A 20,973-nucleotide genomic window follows, 5' to 3' on the forward strand; every position below is an offset into this window, starting at 1 on the left:
GATGATACTATTTTTAACAGTATTTATTAGTAAAAATACACAAAAATGATATCAATGCAAATATACAGATAATATACGTCGTCAATACTAAATCTAAAAGTGCGGGTATAATAATAATCAATAAGAAATAAGCTCTATCGTTGTCTAGGGGATAATGTATTGTCCGATGGAAATATAAAGTTCACTCAGTTCATGCAGGCTGCAGCCATTGGGGACCGCTTTGTTGCAATGGTTGGAGAGAGAGAGAGATTTGGAGAAAAACTTGCTGGCTTTTCCTATTATGATTTTGATCCGTCAGGAGTCTCGTTGTCGTGGCCTTTCACTTGTGGCCTCTCCTTTAGCTAAACCGTTCTTCCGTGAGGAGCCCGTCACCCTGGCAAGGGAGGACGCACACGAGCCCCCACCGGCTTCGCTATTAAATGCTGTCACGGGATTTCTAGCATTTCTCCTGGTGCGTCTAAAGGGGTTGTTCCCCAGACCCCTCTTTTATCCTTACTCACGGGGTCTCAGATGTCAATCAGGTTGGGATGATGCAATCCCTCAACCAGCCCACTCTGGTTGTCCCGAAGGGTTTCAATGAATAGTACAGTACTCAATACACAATTCCGTCTCCAAGAGACAATAGCCGTTATCAGTGGTTCCGTTTCACTGAGGTCAGGACACATTCCAAACCTTGTGTATTCTGAACGTTTCTCTCTCATTTCCTGGGTCCCAGACCCGAATTAATAGCGATCTTGCGATTCTCAAAAAGGAGGGGGCGACTTTGTACCCTTCGGCCCCTCAGAGTTGCTTCACATTCATAACATCCCCTTCCTTCTAAGATTTTTGCCACAGGTAAAAATTAATTAATACACAGTCTTACAGGATTTCAGAATCTAACACAATACAAAAGAGTTTTTTATCACTACAGAGTAATACAGTTATGCATTCAATTCAGCATCTAAACAGTTAGCGATTACATTGTCACTTCTTTTAATATCTTAATATCTTGTACCTTAATAAATTCTTGTAGCATCAGACTCCAATTTAATAACCACCTACCGTAGATTTCGTACTACAGAGCGCACCTGATTAAAAGCCGCTGGCTCTAATTTTAGAAAGAAAATCGATTTTGTACTTGTACAAGCCGCACCGGATTTTAGGCTGCACCGGATTTTAGGCCGCAGGTGTCCCATGTTGTAATATGAGATATTTACACAGAAAGATATTACACGTGAGGATTTTTTAACTTTTAATTAAATCCATATGGTAACATAAACAAATACATATTGCAAATGCTTTTTTCTGAACCGTGCCTGTAACACGGCTACTTTTAAATATACATACGTATCGGTAACACACAAATTACATTGCATATACATTCCAATATCTCCTAACGACTGGTAAAAAAATATATACTGCAGCCTACCAGGAAAAGTTATTGATCGCCTTTAACTTAAAAGCAGCGTTTCGCGCTCGCCCCCACCTTCCCGTTTATCGCAAACTGGTATTTCCCACAAGACGCAGCGAAACCATATGTGACGTCATAGTATCCCGGGATGTAGTACTTCTAACTTTAACTAGAAAATACTAACAAATGAATTACTAAGCGAAAATATTATAAACTAAATAACTGCCATAAAGGCAGCACAATGCTTTTCTTCGAGTGTTTTCCATGTTGATGAGGGTGAGTACAAATGACTGATTTACAATAATTTAATTGTGAAAGTGCGCTTGATTTATCGTACAGTTTCATTGGACCTCTGTTCATTGAACTACTCATCAATTTTATTGGTCTACTGTTACGAGGCAAAATGTTTTTGGCGGCATGAAAAAAAATCATGCATTAGCCGCACCGTAGTAAAGGCCGCAGTGTTCAAAGCTGTTCAAAATGTGGGAAAAAAGTAGCAGCTTATAATCCGACATCTACGGTATTTTTATTCCTTTTCTTCAACAAACAAAAACTAAAGAGTTGTGATCTTAGCTTATGTGTATATTACAAAAGTTCATGCAAATACTAATCTTTATGTTACTTTCAAACTTAACAATCTTCCATGGGGTTGTCTTTATTAGTTACATGCTTTGTCGAAATCCCTTAAAACCGGATCCTGTTATTTAAAGTGGCATCCCGTCAACCCTTGCCCCTTTTCCAGTTAACTCCCACGTGGTTAGCTTGTATACTAGTGTGGAATAGGCTTTTGCATGCTCCTTTCATAGGAGTTATTTTATCAACAATGTTTTCCAAACGTAGCCCATTTGCCGAATTTCCACACAATTCTTTATTTTTAAGCAAGTCGTTAATTTTATCTTCAGGACCCTTCATTCTATTAGTTTTCAATTTAAGATCTGCAAGCGATCTCTCTTTGTCCAAACAGCATTTCAAATTCTGCCTCTTCACAGCACACTCTTGAATAACAATAGCGTGTGGGGCACCTTTACATTCCAAATCAACCTGTAATTGATTCGCAGGCACCGTGTTACCAAGCCATTGTCCTTTCAGCCTGGTTACTGCTTCTGACATCAATCCAGACTTTAAATTTTCTTCATTCAATTTAGGAACTACACTTTTCCCTTTTCCTTCAATAATAAGATTCACATCACCACCTTTTATCTCCTCACTAACTTTTAACACACCTTCGAACACCAACAACTGGGAATTCTCACTTCCCACTAGTACCAAGGTTAACCCTTTCTTCACTGAACCAAGTCCATCTGACCCACAAGGACTGCATTCCTTTTCAACTGAATCAAATACCTTAGACTTTTTCTGAGTTCCATTACTAGGTTTAGTACCACGTGCATCCACATCTTGAACACACTCAAACGGGACATCTGCCTCTTCCAGGCTTTCGATGCCCGTCCCCTTTTCAAATTTTAAGTTCCCCTGATCCTCCCAGTTACTCTCTAGGCAACTCCCTTTCGGAGTAAACTCAACCCTGCGGGCTGAAACAACCTCATCTGCCAACCCAGCATACTTCTTCAAGGTAATGGCATCCTTTTCATCTAGGACTGCCCTCATTTCATTATCGGGAACACCTTTAGAATTTTCAACTTCTTCAAACAGTTCTGCCAAACCAGACAGATCATCCATGTCCAACCCTGGACCTTCTAACAGCCTTATCTGTTTCTCATTTTTACTCCATGCCTCTATAAATTTCCTCCTGGCTAAGGGAAGGACTACCTCCTCTCCCTTACTCTCTTTCACCTCCCTATTCTCCGTTTTACCACCCTCTAACCCCGCTTGGTATAGGGTCGGTAAAAACATCTCAGCCAAATCGATACTGGCCTGAATTAAACTGGTTTCGTTCTCAGCTGCCTTTCTCGACATGCTGCGAGTGATCGCGCATGCGGGATAGATCTTGGAATCTAGGGGCGGGTCCTCAACACTCACAGGCTGGCTCGTCAGCTCCATGGCCGACCAAACGTCACCAGCAGCTAAATCATTACCCAGAAGGATGTCTATGTCAGTTCTCGGGAATTCTGATCGCACCCCTATTTCAACTGGTCCAGATACCAGCTCACAATTTATAATGATCCTATGCAAAGGCACCGCTTCTGTCCCTTTTCCTATGCCTCTCAAAGCTACCTCTCCAGTCTCGGGGCCAAAATCTAGTACTGTACTGTGAATCAATGACAGCTCAGCTCCAGTGTCTCTCCGGATCCGCACTGGAACTGGTGTGTCTCCCTCTTTCACAGACACGTTCCTTCTGAAATAAATTTCTCTGGCCCCTCTCGTATTCTGTCTACCTGGGGCTTTCTCGTCGATTTACTGATCACCACAATACATCCTGTAGGGACTGCTGCTCTCCCTTTTCCTACCTCCTTCCTCGGAGCAAGGCACTTAGATGCAATATGACCCACCTTTCCACAATTAAAACAGGTCAAGCCAGGACCTCTCCTGCTGTCTTGCCTTTCCTCCTCCTTAATTTTACCACTAGCTCCCGGCGGGACCTCTGCCTCAGCCAGCGGGCTTTCTCTACCGTTCCCACAGTCTTTCTGGTAACTTTTATTCGAGGAAAACTTTGTCTTGTGGGTTAGGGCATATTCATCTGCGAACCTAGCAAATTCAGATATGGACTTATTCGGCTTCTCGTTCAAATACATCCGGATATCATCCGAAACACAACCTTTAAATTCCTCAATCAGAATTAACTCCCTGAGACGCCAAAAATCCTCTTCCACCATTTCTGCTGCGCACCAGCAATCCAAGAGCACACCCTTCTCATAGGCAAACTCTGCATACGTCTGATTCCACACTTTCTTTAAATTTCTGAACTTTTGTCTATACGCTTCAGGTACCAATTCGTAGGTCAGAAGAATGGCCTCCTTTACTTTCTCATAATTCTCAGACTCCTACTCCTCCATGGACAACGCCACATATGTTCGTTGTGCCTTCCCTTTTAACACACTTTGTAACAACGCCACCCACTGATCTCTGGGCCACTTCTGACTCATTGCCACTTTTTCAAAATGCAAGAAATAGCTATCAACATCCGTCTCCTCGAACGGAGGTACTAACCTCAACTCCCGACTAACATTAAACCGCTCCTCTCGGTCTGGCCCTTGAGCGCTTTGCTCTTGCCTGAACTTCTCCATGTCCAACTCATGTTGCCTCTGTTTCTCTTTCTCCTCCTCATACTCTCTCTCCTTTTCGGCCCTTTCCTTCTGTTTTTCAGCTGCTTCCAGCTGTTTTAACTTAATTTCATGCTCCCTCTGCTTCTCAGCTCTTTCCTGCTCCCTTTTCACCTCTAACTCCTTTAGCTGGAGCTCATACTCCCTTTGCTTGTCGGCTCTTTCTTTTTCCTTTTCAGCTGCTTCCAGCTGTTTTAACTTAATTTCATGTTCCAACCTTAATTTCTCCAACTCTAACTGAGCCGTCCCACTAGCTGGTACCTTTTCAGGGATATTTTCCAATACCTCAGCCGAAAACACATTCTTCACAATATAATACTGAGTTATGGCCCTCCACACCTCCTGCTTTTTCATCAACAGCCTCACCTCTGCGAGATTTAGTCCTTTCGCAATATTTATCAGGTCTGACTTTGTGGCAGCCTCTAGCGCCTCCAGTGTCAGATTTTTTATAAATTCGTCTACGTTCATCTTTGCTGGTTTCCCGTCTGGTTACCTGCGCAACCAGATCCAAGTTTGGACTTAAAAGCCTGATTTACTGGTCCTCCAATTTGGTATCAAATCCCGGACGAGCCCCCACGTTGTTCCGAACCCCGTAACTGGGTCACTTACCAGCAAAGATGGAGACGTCCGTTGAAGTCTGATGATACTATTTTTAACAGTATTTATTAGTAAAAATACACAAAAATGATATCAATGCAAATATACAGATAATATACGTCGTCAATACTAAATCTAAAAGTGCGGGTATAATAATAATCAATAAGAAATAAGCTCTATCGTTGTCTAGGGGATAATATATTGTCCGATGGAAATATAAAGTTCACTCAGTTCATGCAGGCTGCAGCCATTGGGGTTGGGGTTGCAATGGTTGGAGAGAGAGAGAGATTTGGAGAAAAACTTGCTGGCTTTTCCTATTATGATTTTGATCCGTCAGGAGTCTCGTTGTCGTGGCCTTTCACTTGTGGCCTCTCCTTTAGCTAAACTGTTCTTCCGTGAGGAGCCCGTCACCCTGGCAAGGGAGGACGCACACGAGCCCCCACCGGCTTCGCTATTAAATGCTGTCACGGGATTTCTAGCATTTCTCCTGCTGCATCTAAAGGGGTTGTTCCTCAGACCCCTCTTTTATCCTTACTCACGGGGTCTCAGATGTCAATCAGGTTGGGATGATGCAATCCCTCAACCAGCCCACTCTGGTTGTCCCGAGGGGTTTCAATGAATAGTACAGTACTCAGTACACAATTCCGTCTCCAAGAGACAATAGCCGTTATCAGTGGTTCCGTTTCGCTGAGGTCAGGACACATTCCAAACCTTGTGTATTCTGGACGTCTCTCTCTCATTTCCTGGGTCCCAGACCCGAATTAATAGCGATCTTGCGATTCTCAAAAAGGAGGGGGCTACTTTGTACCCTTCGGCCCCTCAGAGTTGCTTCACATTCATAACACTAGAGTGCCTAGGACTTGAGTACAATACTGTATTATGTCTTTCCAGTTACCATATAACACTTAATAGCACTGAGCTAATAGAAATCTAAGTGCCCTTATTTCTGTTTCCCAACCACCTTCCTATTTTAACCAAAATACAGTACAGTGCAAAAGTCTTAGACACCCTAGCTAAATATATGTGCCAAAGACTTTTGCACAGAACTGTGATATTGCACTGTATTGCTACCACACAATAAAACAGATTTCATGGCATATGTGAGTGATGATAAATCTGATTCTGATATGGGTTTCTACTGTGGACTGAGGGTGGCAGGTAGAGGGGAATCATGGTTGGGAAAAGGGGAAGGAGTGGGAAACACCAGAGAGACGTGATCAATAAACCAATTGTTTGGAATCAAGTGACCTTGCCTGGTGTCTCAGAGCTGTGTGTATCCCTTCCCCTCCCCCCCCCCATCCCATCCTCGACACTCCTTCCCTGTCACGTGTCCCACACCCATCCTGGAGCACTCCATCCTCACCAGTCCCAACATCCTTTGCTCCTGCCAGATTTACAAACTCGCTCTCTGCTCCACAATGACAAGCACAGTTCTGTGCAAAAGTCTTTGGCACATATATTTAGCTAGGGTGTCTAAGACTTTTGCACTGTACTGTATATTGGTTAAAATAGGAAGGTAGTTGGGAAACGGAAATAAGAGTACTTAGCTTTATATTTTAGAAGTAAGAAGTAGCTTTGTATTTTTTAGAAGTAAGAGTACTTTTTACATGGTAAATGGTAGGGCATTGAGGAATGCAGTAGAACAGGGTGATCTAGGAATAATGGTGCATAGTTCCCTGAAGGTGGAATCTCATGTGGATAGGGTGGTGAAGAAAGCTTTTGGTATGCTGGCCTTTATAAATCAGAGCATTGAGTATAGGAGTTGGGATGTAATGTTAAAATTGTACGAGGCAGTGGTGAGGCCAGATTTGGAGTATTGTGTACAGTTCTGGTCACCAAATTATAGGAAAGATGTCAGCAAATTAGAGAGTGTACAGAGGAGATTTCCTAGAATGTTACGTAGGTTTCAGCACCTAAGTTACAGAGAAAGGTTGTACAAGTTAGGTCTTTATTCTTTGGAGCGTAGAAGGTTGAGGGGGACTTGATAGAGGTATTTAAAATTATGAGGGGGATAGATAGAATTGCTGTGGATAGTCTTTTTCCATTGAGAGTAGGGGAGATTCAAACAAGAGGACATGAGTTGAGAGTTAGGGGGCAAAAGTTTGGGGTAACACGAGGGGGAACTTCTTTACTCAGAGAGTGGTAGCTGTGTGGAACGAGCTTCCAGTAGAAGTGGTAGAGGCAGGTTCGATTTTGTCATTTAAAAAAAAGTTGGATAGGTATATGGACAGGAAAGGAATGGAGGGTTATGGACTGAGTGCAGATCGGTGGGACTAGGTGAGAGTAAGCGTTCAAGAAGGACCGAGATGGCCTGTTTCTGTGCTGTAGTTGTTATATGTTATATGGTTACTTAGCTTTGTATTAGCTCAGTGGTATTAAATGTTATTTGGTAACTGGAAAGACATAATATAGTGTTGTGCATCCTAGCTCATATATACAGTGCCTATAAAAAGTATTCACCTCTCCACCCCCCCCAGAAGTTTTCAAGTTTTATTGCTTTACAACATTAAATCACAGTGGATTTAATTTGGCTTTTTTAACACGGATCAACAGAAAAAGTTTCTTTTGAGTCAAAGTAAAAACAGATCTCTATAAAGTGATCTAAATTAATTACAAATATAAAACACAAAATAATTGATTGCATAATTATTCAACCTCTTCAAGTCAGTATTTAGTAGACACACCTTTGGCAGCAAGTATAGCCTTGAGTTTGTGTGGATAGGTCTCTATATCAGATTTGCACTTCTGGACACTGTAATTTCTTGCCATTCTTCTTTACAAAACTGTTCAAGCTCTGTCAGATCGCATGGGGATCGTGAGGGAACAGCCTTTTTCAAGTCCAGCGAAAAATTCTGAATTGAGGTCTCGACTCTGACTTGGCCACTCCAAGGCATTAACTTTGTTGTCTTTAAACCATTCCTGTGGAGCTTTGGATATATGCTTGGGGACATTGTTTTGCTGGAAAACAAATCTTCTTCCAAGTTGCAGTTCTCCTGCAGACCGCATCAGGTTTTCCTCCAGGATTTCACTGTATTTTGCTGCATTCATTTTACCCTCCACCTTCACAAGCCTTCCAGGGCCTGCTGCAGTGAAACAGGATTAGTCTGATGGCTAAAAAGCTCAATTTTGGTTTCATCAGACTATAGAAACTTCTAGCTGACTTCAGAGTCTCCCACATGCCTTCTGGCAAACTCTAGCTGAGATTTCATGTGAATTGTTTTCAACAGTGGCTTTCTCTTTGCCACTCTCCCATGAAGCTGCGACTGGTGACGGACCCGGGCAACAGTTATTGTATGCACAGTGTCTCTCATCTCTGCCGCTGAAGCTTGTAACTCCTTCAGAGTTGTCATAGGTCTCTTCGTTGGCTCCCTCAATAATCCCCTTCTTGCTTAGTCATTCCCGTTTTTGAGGACGGCCTGCTCTGGGCAGATTTACAGCTGTACCATATCCTTTCCATTTCCTGATGATTGACTTAACTGTATTCCAAGAGCTATTCAGCGACTTGGAAATTCTTTTGTATCCATCTCCTGTGTTACACTTTTCAATAAGTTTTTGTGGAGTTGCTTGGAGTGTTCTTTTATCTTCATGGTGTAGATTTTGCCAGGATACTGACTCACCAGCAGTTGGACCATCCAGATACTGGTGTATTTTTATTACAATCAATTGAAACACCTTGACTGCACACAGGTCTCCAAAAACAGATCTCCATTTAACTAATTATGTGATTTCTAAAACCAATTGGCTGCACCAGTGATGAGTTGGTGTATCGCATTAAATGGGGGTGAATACTTATACAATTATTTTGAGTTTTGTATTTGCAGTTAATTTAGATCACTTTGATATGAAAGAGTCTTTTTCTGTTAATCAGTGTCAAGAAAGACAAATTAAATCCATTGCGATTCAATGTTGTAAAAAAAAACATGAAAGCTTCCAAGGGGAGGTGAATACTTTTTATAAACACTGTATGTGCCTAAGATTTTTACTCAGTGCTGTACTTTATATTTAACAAAGCTACATATATAAAACCGGAACAAAGTTATAAGCTTTATTGCAATTACCATAAAATTGGTATCATGCATTAATATTGCCAATACTTACAAGATTGTACTCCATAATATTCACCCATCAATTTGAACATTATGTAATATTTATAAATTAATTCAAGTATAATATTCATAAATTAATTCCTCAAATGCTTTTTTATTTGTTTCTTGAAGCTTCATGGCAAGGCACAGCAGATCTATAAAACCTTTCTGTGTAGTAAGGCAGCAACACAGGTAAATGTGGAGGGACAATCTCGTCTCACCGAGAGTATGCTTGCACATCCTCATCCCTTCATGTTTCAGAAACTACAAGAACAGGTAAGTTATGATTTTTTTTCTCAATGGCTGATTGTTTCCCAGTTTCTGTTGCATTTAAGGCACTTTTAGAGACCAATGTACAAACGTTTGTAGTTAGTGTTAGAAATGAAGACAAAATACAGCTGTAGATAATTTATAGATCAGCATTAAACCTTTCAGCTATTTGTCATTTGAGGAGGATCAATCATGCAGCCTGTAAACACTTCTAAATTTGATCGATGTAGACAATTTGCAATTAGAAACAGCACAAAGATGATTTGTCTGTTTCAAAGTTCAAATTTATTATCAAAGTTAGTATCATAGTTTCATCTTTATGCAGGAACAAATGAACACAATAGATTTCACCAAAACACAATAGAATTCACCAAAACACAGACACACATACTCTCTCACACTCTCACACACTCACTCTCACTCTCGCGCGCGCGCACACACACACACACACACACACACACACACACACACACACACACACACACACACACACACACACACACACACACACACACACACACACACACACACACACACACACACACACACACACACACACACACACACCCTCCCCCCACAAAAGAGAACATCTCTGGAGCCTTGTTCTTTAGCCTCTACCTGTATGCAGGTAGGAGTACGACAGCTAAATAACCAGATTTCCTGACATGCATAGACCACGTTGAATGGTAGGCATTCATTATCATACCTCAGCAGTGGTTGAGTGTGTTGGGGCCCCTGGTGCTGCAGGTTATATGCTGATGATACTTATACAGAGATTTCTTCAAACAAAGCTGAATGAGGTCCTCAACTATGATTTGAAATGTGTCGGGGTAGGCTGTTTCTTGCTTGGTGACAGCAGCATTCAACATTTCGAGTGCTAATTAACATCGGCTTTTGGCAGTACGTGTGGTCAGGATCATGGAGGAGAACTCTCTTGGTAAGTAGAAGGGTCAACACTTACTCATCAGATGTTCCAGGTCCGGGGAAGAAGAGTGCAACACAATTGCCACATTTGAGCACCACAAAGAGTCTAAATCCTTTTGCCTTCTCTGAATCAGCAGTCCGGTTCATCCTGTGTATTGATAAGCCTTCGGGTTTTACCAGTGTATCCAGCATGTCCAGAGTGAGCTATGTTTCTGTGAAACACAGAATTCATTTCCCTCTGATACAGCAATCTTGCCCTTAGATCCTTAGTCTTGTTCTCCAGCGGCTGTACATTTGCCAACAAGATGTTGGGTAGAGGAACTTCCATTACTCTGTGTTTCTGCCTGGCTTAGAGTCCTGCCCTCCTCCTCCTCTTCCAACTACGGTGATGTACCATTGTCTGCTTAAAGATGCTTTATTTGCATGCTTAAGAGTTAAGTCTGCTGAATCCTTCAGAAGATTGTGAAATTGCTAGATCTTGAAGACAGTTCAAAAGTACGATGCTTAAAGGGAAATTACAGGTTGCAGATTGCAGTGAGGATAATTCAGAAGAAGTATATTTAGAAGTTTTATGAGCTGCCCGCAATATGCCATCGTGGCTTTTCAGTGCCATCTTTCATCTTAGATGCCTATCTTTATATAGATGTCCAAACACCAAACATTGCATAAACATCTATCTAAAGTTATAGTTTGGTCACAATATAGACTGATGCCAATTATTTCAAATAAATTTCTCTTCTTACTGCACTCAGCTGAAAAATACATACATCTTAATTCCATGGAAACAATGAACTACATTTTATGTTGAGTGTTCATGCCGTATATTTTATATGTTATATTTTATTTCCCTCAGCAAGCACCTCTAAAACAAGATAAAAATGGATAGAAAAGTTCTGTAATTCTCTTTTACTGAATTATTTTACAGACTGTGAAAGTTACTTTGCTGCAGGCTTGGAGGAGACTACGAAGCAAGCAAACAAAAAAGGCTGAAATACTCAGATAGCAACTCAGATAACATCTGTGGAGAGGGAGAAAAATATAAAAGAGCATTAATATTTCAAATCGATGGCCCTCAACCTGTTTACTCTGTTTCTTGATTTTCTTTCTCTCCTCACAGATGCTGACTGACCTGCTGGGTATTTCTAGCATTTTCTTTTGATTTCCAGCTTTTGTAGGTTTCTTTTGTTTTTTTAAAAAATCTTAATACTTACTGAGAGTAATAGTAAAATAGGGAGGTTTTGTTAGAATTGTACAGGGTGTTGGTGAGGCCCTGTCTGGAGTATTGTGGTCAATTTTGGTCCTGTTATCTAGAAAAAGGACACTGGAGGTAGTCAAAGGGAAATTCGCCAGGCTAACTCCTGGTTTGAGAGGGTTCTGCTATCAAGAGAGGCTAAAGTGTTTGACTCTGTGTTCTTTGGAATTAGAAGAATGAGAAGCCACATATTGAAACACATATGATTCTGAGGAGGCTTGACAGAGAGGCTAGACGTTGAGAGGTTTTCGCTTGTGGGAGAATTTCAACCAGGAACAAGTTAGCGGAATCTAGCAATCGGGCTCTCACGACCAGACTGTGTAACAGTTTCTTCCCCCAAGCCATCAGACTCCTCAATACCCAGAGTCTGGACTGACATCAACCTACTGCCCTCTACTGTGCCTATTGTCTTATTGTACTGCCTGCACCGGTTTTTTTTTGCACTTTGTACAGTTCTGTGTAGGTCTGTATTCTAGTTTAATTTTTGTGTTGTTTTATGTAGTTTCAGTGTAGTTTTTGTATTGTTTTATGTAGCACCATGGTCCTGAAAAACGTTTTCTTGTTTTTACTGTGTACTGTACCAGCAGTTATGGTCGAAATGACAGTAAAAAGTGACTTGAGTTGACTTGAATTCCACAGATTCCCTCTCTGGCTCAAGAAATTCTTTCTCATCTCTGTTCTAAATGGACAGCCCTCTATTCTGAAGCTGTGCCCTGTGGTCCTAGACTCCCCCCACTGTAGGAAACATCCTCTTCACATCCACTCTATCTAGGCCTTCCAATATTCGATAGTTGTCAGTGAAACCTGCCACTCATTTTTCTAAACTCCAGGAGTAAAGGCCCAGAGCCATCAAACACTCCTTTTATATTAACCCTTTAATTCCTGGAATTACTCTTGTGAACCTCCTCTGGACCCTCTCCATTGCCAGCATATCCTTTTTACGATAAGAGGACAAAAAAGGCACTTTTTACAACAATAATGGAGTTGTTCTCCTGACATACTGGCTGATATTTTTGTAATACTTAAAAATCAGATGATTTGCCCTTTGCATTGTTAGCGATAGGACCTTACTGAGTATAAACTGAGTTCTGCATTTCTAGCATTTATCAGTTCTGATACATAAGTTACTTCTTTCACTGCAAGATAGGGTGAGATATCCTGAAATCACCAGAGGAAAGATAGATATCTAAGTCAAATTTTTAAAGCTAGTTGCTACTTTTATATATACTATGCACCCCAAAATATAGAACATAAATATGGCAACATAACTGGAGACTAGTCACACCCAGGCATATTTTGGAACTTAAAACACATTTATCGGAAATTTCCAAATGCTTGTATCATGTCTTTTCAGTTAGCTCCACTACTGCTGCATGACACTTGGAACACTAAAATGAAAGGTGCTTCTTGGTTTGAATTTATTTGACAACCGATTAAACCCAACAGCCAACTTGGGGGGAAATTTTTTTTTGTATTGATTACTACTGATAGGAAATGGCAAGTAAGCTAATTTTAACATTTTTCTTTTAGAAATATATGCATGGATTTCAAAATGCACATTTAATTACTTATCATTTGTATGTGGAATGCATTGCGCACTGAGGTGAAGGTAGAGAGGAAAATCTTAAAGGAGGCACAGCATGGGTGGAACTGGAGCAAGATAAAAACAGCACTGTACATGATCACATGAAAGAAAATGGCAATTTACCTCAGTGGAAATGGTTTCCTTAGAGTGGCTTTGACACAGAGCAGTAGCTCTGTAAATTGTCTCCTACATTCAACCACAGAGCTAGCAGATTTAGTGAACATAAATAAATGAGGTACTATGATCACTGTCAATTCATTTCCTGGCAGAATTCAATGACCATGCAGCTTTGAATAAAGCACCAAGAACAGAGTTGCTAAACTTTTTAACCAAGTCTAAGAAATGGAAGGGGTCCCTTATATGAATACTGCAACATGGCAGAAAAAATATATATTTAAAAAAATGGAGATACTGTAAATCTGAAATAAACGCAGAAAATGCTGGAAAATTTATTACATCCCACAGCATCTGTGGAAAGAGAAACAATTAATGTTCCAGCTCCAGAATGAGTCTGATAAAGGATCCTTCACCCAAAACAAGGTTTCCCAACTTTTTTTATGCCATGGATCAATACCATTAAGGAAGGGAGTCTGTGGACCCCAGGGTGGGATCCCTTGACCTAAAAGATTAACTGATCTGCTGAGTGTTCCATGACTTTCTTCTTTAAACCTCAATTCATGAACCAGTTTCACCATGAAGTTTGCATTATATCAGTCTATGTTATTTTGGTAGAGTTATTTCATGAACACCAACAGTCAGCACATCTTTTTGATTGACTTCAACCATTTTGCCAAGCACCAATAAATTAAAAAAAGTACAATGTAAATCCTGGAAACAAGTCAAAATAAAGACCAGAATATTCAAGCCTGAACATGCCGCAGTGTAGAGACAATGCATCATCTTTGAATCTTTGCTTTACGCCATTATACTTTGGCTGTTCTGTAGCAAACCAAATCTTACTGCATTTTGAAGCTATGTACTTTTTACCATCATTATTTAAGAACCAGAGATCCAAATCTGAAAAAAAAATCTCCTGGAGTTTGCCTTTTAGCATAAAGGAATCGTGTAAATTTTTTCTGGTCTAATACAATACTGTACTTGTCTAGAATTGTTTGACTATATTAAGGATTTTTTTGTCTATTCCATTGATCTTGATCAATAGTTCTTCATGTTTGCTTATTCATTTAGTTTTTAAAATGTTTACTTTAAAAAGAAACATGAAGGCTGTTTCATGAAAGTGCAAATAGGAACCAAAAATGGAGATTGATTGTTTTCTGTTTGGTAGAAGCAATGAATATAAGCAAAGTATTAGCTTTGGAATGAGAACCCTTATTATGCAAAAAGCTCAGATTTACGTGAATTTATTTATTATGTGTTATACTCCCTGAATGTATGAATCTTGGGAAACTACTGAGTCAAAACAAAATTTAGACTACTTTTTATTTTTCTTTCTGCACTGGTTTTGTGTTGAGGATCAGAATCGGGTTTAATGTTATCGGCAGATGATGTGAAATTTGTTGTTCTGCAGCAGCAATACATTGCAATACATAATAAAAAGTATAAATTACAGTAAATATAAATATATTTTATATATATAAAATTAAGTAGTGGAAAAAGAGAGGAAAAATACTGAGGTTGTGTTCATGGGTTCAATGTCCATTCAGTAGTCTGATGGCAGAGGGGAAGAAGCTGTTCCTGAATCACTGAGTGTGTGTCTTCGAGCTTCTGTATCTTTTCCTGGATAGTTTGATGGTTGCAATGAGAAGAGGGCATGTCCAGGGTATGGATCTTAGAAGCAAATATGGTTCTAAATTTTTTTCTAAAATTGATTATAGTGCTATGATTAAAAGGATTCTGGAATAATTATCCTCTACATAGCACCATCCAGAGACAGAGAAGCAGTTTCAGCGACAGGTTACTATCGATGCAATGCTCCTCAGACAGGATGAAGAGGTCAATACTCCCCAATGCCATTAGGCTTTACAATTCAACCGCCAGGACTTAAGAACTTTTTAAAAGCTATTATTAATGCTTTTTGAGATAGTGATTTAGATGCATATCATATTTTTTACTGAGTTAAGTATTGTATGTAATTAGTTTTGCTACAACAAGTGTATGGGACATTGGAAAAAAAGTTGAATTTCCCCATGGGGATGAATAAAGTATCTATCTATCTATCTATCTATTGTATTATAATTTAAAATGAGTTTTTCTTAACATTTTTCAATTGAGTAAGACAATATCATAGGACAGGGGCTCCCAAACTTTTTGATGTCCATTAGCCAAGGGGTTCGTGGATCCCAGGTTGGGAATAGGAAACTGGGTCCTGCTTGGTAATCACATTGATTGATTGATACTGTATATTTTGTCTTTTAGATATTCACTCTCATGAAGTATGACAGTTACAATCGTTTCCTAAAATCTGACTTGTGTCAGCAAATGAAGCAGCAAGAAGAAAGTCAAATGAACTCTTCAGAGGCAGATGAATCAGTCCCGAAAAGAGCATCCAGGATTTACAATCGATAACAGAAAACCTGGAATAGCTCCATGGCAACTGTGTGCTTTCTTTGCTTTATCTGCTAATGGACCGTGATGATGCCCATTTAGCTAAAAGTTGGCTGTGCTGAAGAAAGGGATGCATTTGCTCTGTTTCTGATGGGGCCGAGTATTCTCGGCTGGGATGCAAGTCAACACAACTGCAGAACCAGAGCTGATAACAATGACATTTACATTACAGCTTTGGGATGGGTGAGCGGACATTTTCCCACAACCTCTCTGATGAGAAAAGCCGACTATTGTGATTTTAATTTGCTGTATAATAGGCCATGATTTCCACCTGCCCTACACTGTTTTTCCTGTCTTTTGCTATAATCTATTTAAGTTTGAGTATTACAAATGAAGGCAACAGTTTTAATTATTAATTTAGTCTGTTACACATTTTTGAATTGGGAACTACTTAAAACAAAAAGTCATTCAGAAAATCTGTACTGTTTGCAATTTGTTTGTGTTCTTCAATCAGCAGGCCCTGTATTAAACTGGACAGCATAGTAGGCTGTGAGCCAAACACACGATATTAATTATAAATGCATACACTACTGGCACCTTTTTGTCTAATGATGTTTAGCACTTCCATCGGAAATGTGCCTTATCTTTATTTCAGTGCTTGTTATGACAAGGTGTATGCTTTTGTCAGTTTCTCTATAGAACAAACTTGCTGCCCACTATACTATTGGCATTTAGGGCAGCAATGAAGGTCCTCCCTCTCTGGTGGTTTTCAGGGCTTCCTTCATCATATCAGTAGCTTCCTCACGGTTTTCACTACTGTCGGTCCTGCAAATCCCAGGTGGAGGCTCAGGAATGACATCATAATAAGATGTAGAAGGATTCTTCATTGCCGTTTCTGTAACAATTTTCTTTGTGCAGTCAGAGTTGTTAGTCCTGAGCTGAACCCCTGAACCTGGAGGACCAGTGGACCACTCTCAGTCTGGCTTGTTCGGCATGGGTGACCCACCTAGTGCCAAAGCTTAAAGCCCTGACTCCAGCCAACAGAGCTCTCCGGGTCATTGAGGCACACAAGCCTCCAAACCCATCGACAAGTCTGTGGTCCTCTTGGAATTTCTATAAAGAAACATAGCACAAAAAGAATAGGACTTGAGGAGGTTTATGATTAAAAGATACAATTGAGACTTGAGTTTATTAATGAGGACAGGCTATATTTTACAGTAATCATTGTGAAGATTACATTTAGTATCCTTGCATATCCAACCAAGCCGGTAATGCAGGGCAACATCAAAGCACAACATCTCCTTGGAAATCTGTTAAATCTTCATTAAATTTCTTGGTCTGTTATCTTAATGTGAACTCTGGGTGTTGATATTCGAGTAATTATCTTGCAATTTTATTTCTCTTTTTTTGTATGCATTCTAATTACAGAGAGAATAATTTATTTTAGTTGCCCGTAAGGAACTAAATGGTCACCCGGTGTAGTCAATGAACTCCCTGCCTTTGTTTCTAGCTCATTCTTACTTTGACCTTGTTTAATAACTGATGGCCTTTGTAAGATTAGTAACTGCATAAGAGGCTGACAAAAATATATCTATTCATAAATTTGACTTCTGTGTGGTTGTGCCATAACCCATCCCCTGCAGCACTGTATTTTACGTACTCCGAAGAATTACAAAAAATCATGAATGCAGGGGACCAGATCTTCAGGTTGGCGGAAATGGTGAATTGACGTACAGTACTTTGCAAAAGTCTGAGGCATAACTAGGGTGCCTAACCTTTTGCACAGTAATGTATTTCTCAACATGGAGCAGACAGCGGGATGTTGGGAATGGCGAGGGTGACGTGCCGCGGGAGGGGTGTGGGACAGGTGGCAGAGAAGGAGTGCTGGGCGTGGTTGCAGACACACCCAGCCCTGAGACACCAGGTAAGGTTATTTGATTCCAAACAATTGGTTTATTGATCACTACAGAATGCCTCTCTGCTGCTTCCCACTCCCTCCCCTCTTCCTTCCCCTTTTCCCAACCGTGATTCCCCTCTCCCTACTTCCTTCCCACTTCAGTCCACAATAGAGATCCGATATCATCACTTGCATATGTTATGAAACTTGGTTTTTTTTGTGTGGCAGCAATACATAAAATTACTGCAGTACTGTGCACAAGTGTTAGGCACCCTAGTCGTATATATATGTGCCTAAAACTTATGCACAGTACTGAAAACACTGCAACTTTGTGGCTTTGAATTGATATATAAAGTACTTTCTTAGATGACAAAATCATGAGAGATCTGTTTTCCATTCACCATTCTACGTCTACCTTTGATATTGGTGTTAGAATGAAGCATCCTTTGCTGATGCAAGTGAAATCACCGAAAGCACAAGTTTATAGGACAATGGCACTTGTCTCCACTAGGAGCTGAAATGGATTCATGGTCCGAACATCCTCCTTTCTGTGCAGTTTCCCAAACTAACTAATTTCAAAAATGAAAAGAATGGAGCAAAAAATCTTTTTCCAAGAGTTAGAATATTTTAAATAAATTCTGGATACCAGCACTATCCACTGAAACAACAGCTTTTTCACCAATCTTAATGGAAAAATAATAAAATTCTCAGGTCACATATAGTATATGCTTGTGTTTTCCAGTGATGTTTACAGCAAGGCTAAAATATGTATTGAAAATTCATCTGTGTTCTTATCATAAATAATCATCAGTGGTCAGGGCTTTCAAAGAAGCCTTCCTTTGCTTTCTGCTGCATTTCTGCCAGGCTCTGCACCCAGAAAATGTTAGTTACTTTGTGAATAGTTGCACGCCAACTTGAACAGCCAATGATAATGTCCGTTACTGTGTGTAGCAGTTATCAAAATTTGGTTTAGCTTATTTATGAACTTTGATGTCATCTTATTCCTTTCTAGTGAGTTCAAGGGGGTTGAAGTATTTATTTTGGGAATAATCCTCTGATGTTTACATGGTTGATTCAGCATTGCCTCAATACCAATTATGTTTGCCTCTGCTGTAAGCTTAGTGCTGAATATTCTGTTTCAGCATTTATTGTTAACAGGCTGTGGAGAAACAGCTGATATTACCTACTCAATACTTTGGAATACTTTCAGTAACAAACCCCAAACTTCACTGACATGAGACACTGAGAGCTACTTTGAGAGCTTTCATATAGACCCATAAAATGATGCATAAAACAATTCCAGAGGGCAAATTCCTGGAAGGTAGCAGATCCATGAAACACATTGCCCAATATATATTGGTGTGTGGTAGGAATAGGAAATGCTGCCATTCTGAAAGAGCTAACATTATCATCATGTTCGGCATTCATAAAGACTTATGGCAATATGTAGCTAGCTTATTTATTCTGAGAAGATCCAACAGTCGGTTTTAAATGGAGGTGAAGATGCTCTTATTGCTAATTTGTTGATATAGATTTCATTACTGTGAAGTTCCCTTTCGCCGACCAGGACAAGCGGCATTTAGATTTAGTCAATGAATTCTTAATAAAAAGCTGAGAATTTGCTCTGTAAGCTGGTGCTTCATGGTCAACTCCCCATTGAGGGAATAGGTAGTCATTTTGTCATTGGGCATTTATCAACGTCACTTTCTACTGTACTGTCAGATGATGCACAGTATGATCAATTCATCCTTAGATTTCTTTTTGTATCCTCTCTTAAGAAGTGCCTATTTTAGACTTGATAGTCCTGCTGAGATCAAGAACTCAGTCTGCAAGAACTGTAAGTATAAACCTGCACCAACCATTAAATGGCACACAATTTGGTGATGACTTAACTTTACCACTAGTCTTTACAGAGAAGTTTCTAAATATATTTTTTATTGGCTTACTGCAACTGCAGCTTCGGGAATAGTTCAGCAAATAAAGGTTGTCAACTCCTGCTTGTTGCTTGATATTAGCATAAGATTTTCAAAAACTGAATTCAGGAGGTCTTTCAAAAAATATATTGTGTTAAATTGAACGTGTTTTGATACTGTGTTTACATTGATATTTGCCAGTTGTGTGACTAATTTGTATTTGTATATAAGTCTTGTTTTATTTGGGTATTCAATTTTACCTTGCTGATGGAGATTATGTTTCTATTTGGATAAATGTAAGTGCCTAATTACATCCACATAGAGTGAGTTTGGAAGTTTCTTTTTCCAACGTGAAGATAATGATAGTCTGACAATGGATGTACACAGTATAATGTATTTGGTTTAAAGGAAATGCACTAGTCTGCTGTGTGGGTGCTTAGCTTTACAGACTGTTTTTGCTTTGCCAATAAAACTAGACAATGAAATTATATGTTAGCAAGTACTTTTATCAAATCAAGTCAAGTTTATTGACATTTAACTCTATACATGTATACCACCAAATGAGGCAATGTTTCTCCAGACTAGGGTGTAAAGCACAGTAGTACACATAACACACAATAACGTGGAAAGTAAGAGATAAATCTACAAATTAATTATGCATAGATAAACGAAGTAAAGTGCATAAATTAAATATTATAGGGTACAGAACAACTTAACCGGTGACACTGCGAATGCGATGCAGCAGGGAGTTCAGAAGCCTAATGGCCTGAGCTGTTTCTTACCCTGACTGTTCTTGTCAAAGCTCCGTAGTTCTACCAGATCTTTTAGTAAGTGGTGATGGACAATTAAACACCTAAAAAGAGAAGGCTCATAGTGTCCCCGTTATTAACAATGGCAGAGGCAAGATCATTATCACCGTCATATGCTGTGTCGTATGATGTAGGCGATTATGGTTTTTGACCATGATTGTTCTTGGCAAATTTTTCTACACAAGTGGTTTGTCATTGCCTCCTTCTGCGCAGTGTCTTTACAAGATGGGTGACCCCAGCCATTATCAATACTCTTCAGAGATTATCTGACTTGTGTCAGTGGTCACATAACCAGGGTTTGTGATATGCACCAGCTGCTCATACGACCGTCCACCACCTGCTCCCATGCTCCACGTGACCCTGATCGGGGGGGGGGGGGGGGCGGTATCGCTAAGCAGGTGCTACACATTGCCCAAGGGTGAGCTGCAGGTTAGTGGAGGGGACGAGTGCCTTACACCTCCATTGGTAGAGACATCCCTGCTGTAAAAAGCTACATAAAAATGTGCATAGTCACAGGGAGATTAG

General features: G+C 40.0%; 1 protein-coding gene across 1 annotated transcript in view; it reads left to right on the forward strand.

Moving 5' to 3' along the window:
• LOC140715470 (regulator of G-protein signaling 10-like) overlaps positions 1-20,127 on the forward strand; it is a 69,235-nt gene extending 49,108 nt beyond the window's left edge. Inside the window, exons 4-5 of the mRNA XM_073027714.1 lie at positions 9,426-9,569; positions 15,701-20,127. Coding sequence (XP_072883815.1) covers positions 9,426-9,569; positions 15,701-15,850 — 294 coding nt within the window. The 3' untranslated portion in view covers positions 15,851-20,127. The remainder of the gene's footprint in view (positions 1-9,425; positions 9,570-15,700) is intronic.
• Positions 20,128-20,973: the final 846 nt, after the last annotated feature.

Source organism: Hemitrygon akajei, chromosome 23 (genome assembly GCF_048418815.1).
Source record: "Hemitrygon akajei chromosome 23, sHemAka1.3, whole genome shotgun sequence".
Taxonomy (NCBI): domain Eukaryota; kingdom Metazoa; phylum Chordata; class Chondrichthyes; order Myliobatiformes; family Dasyatidae; genus Hemitrygon; species Hemitrygon akajei.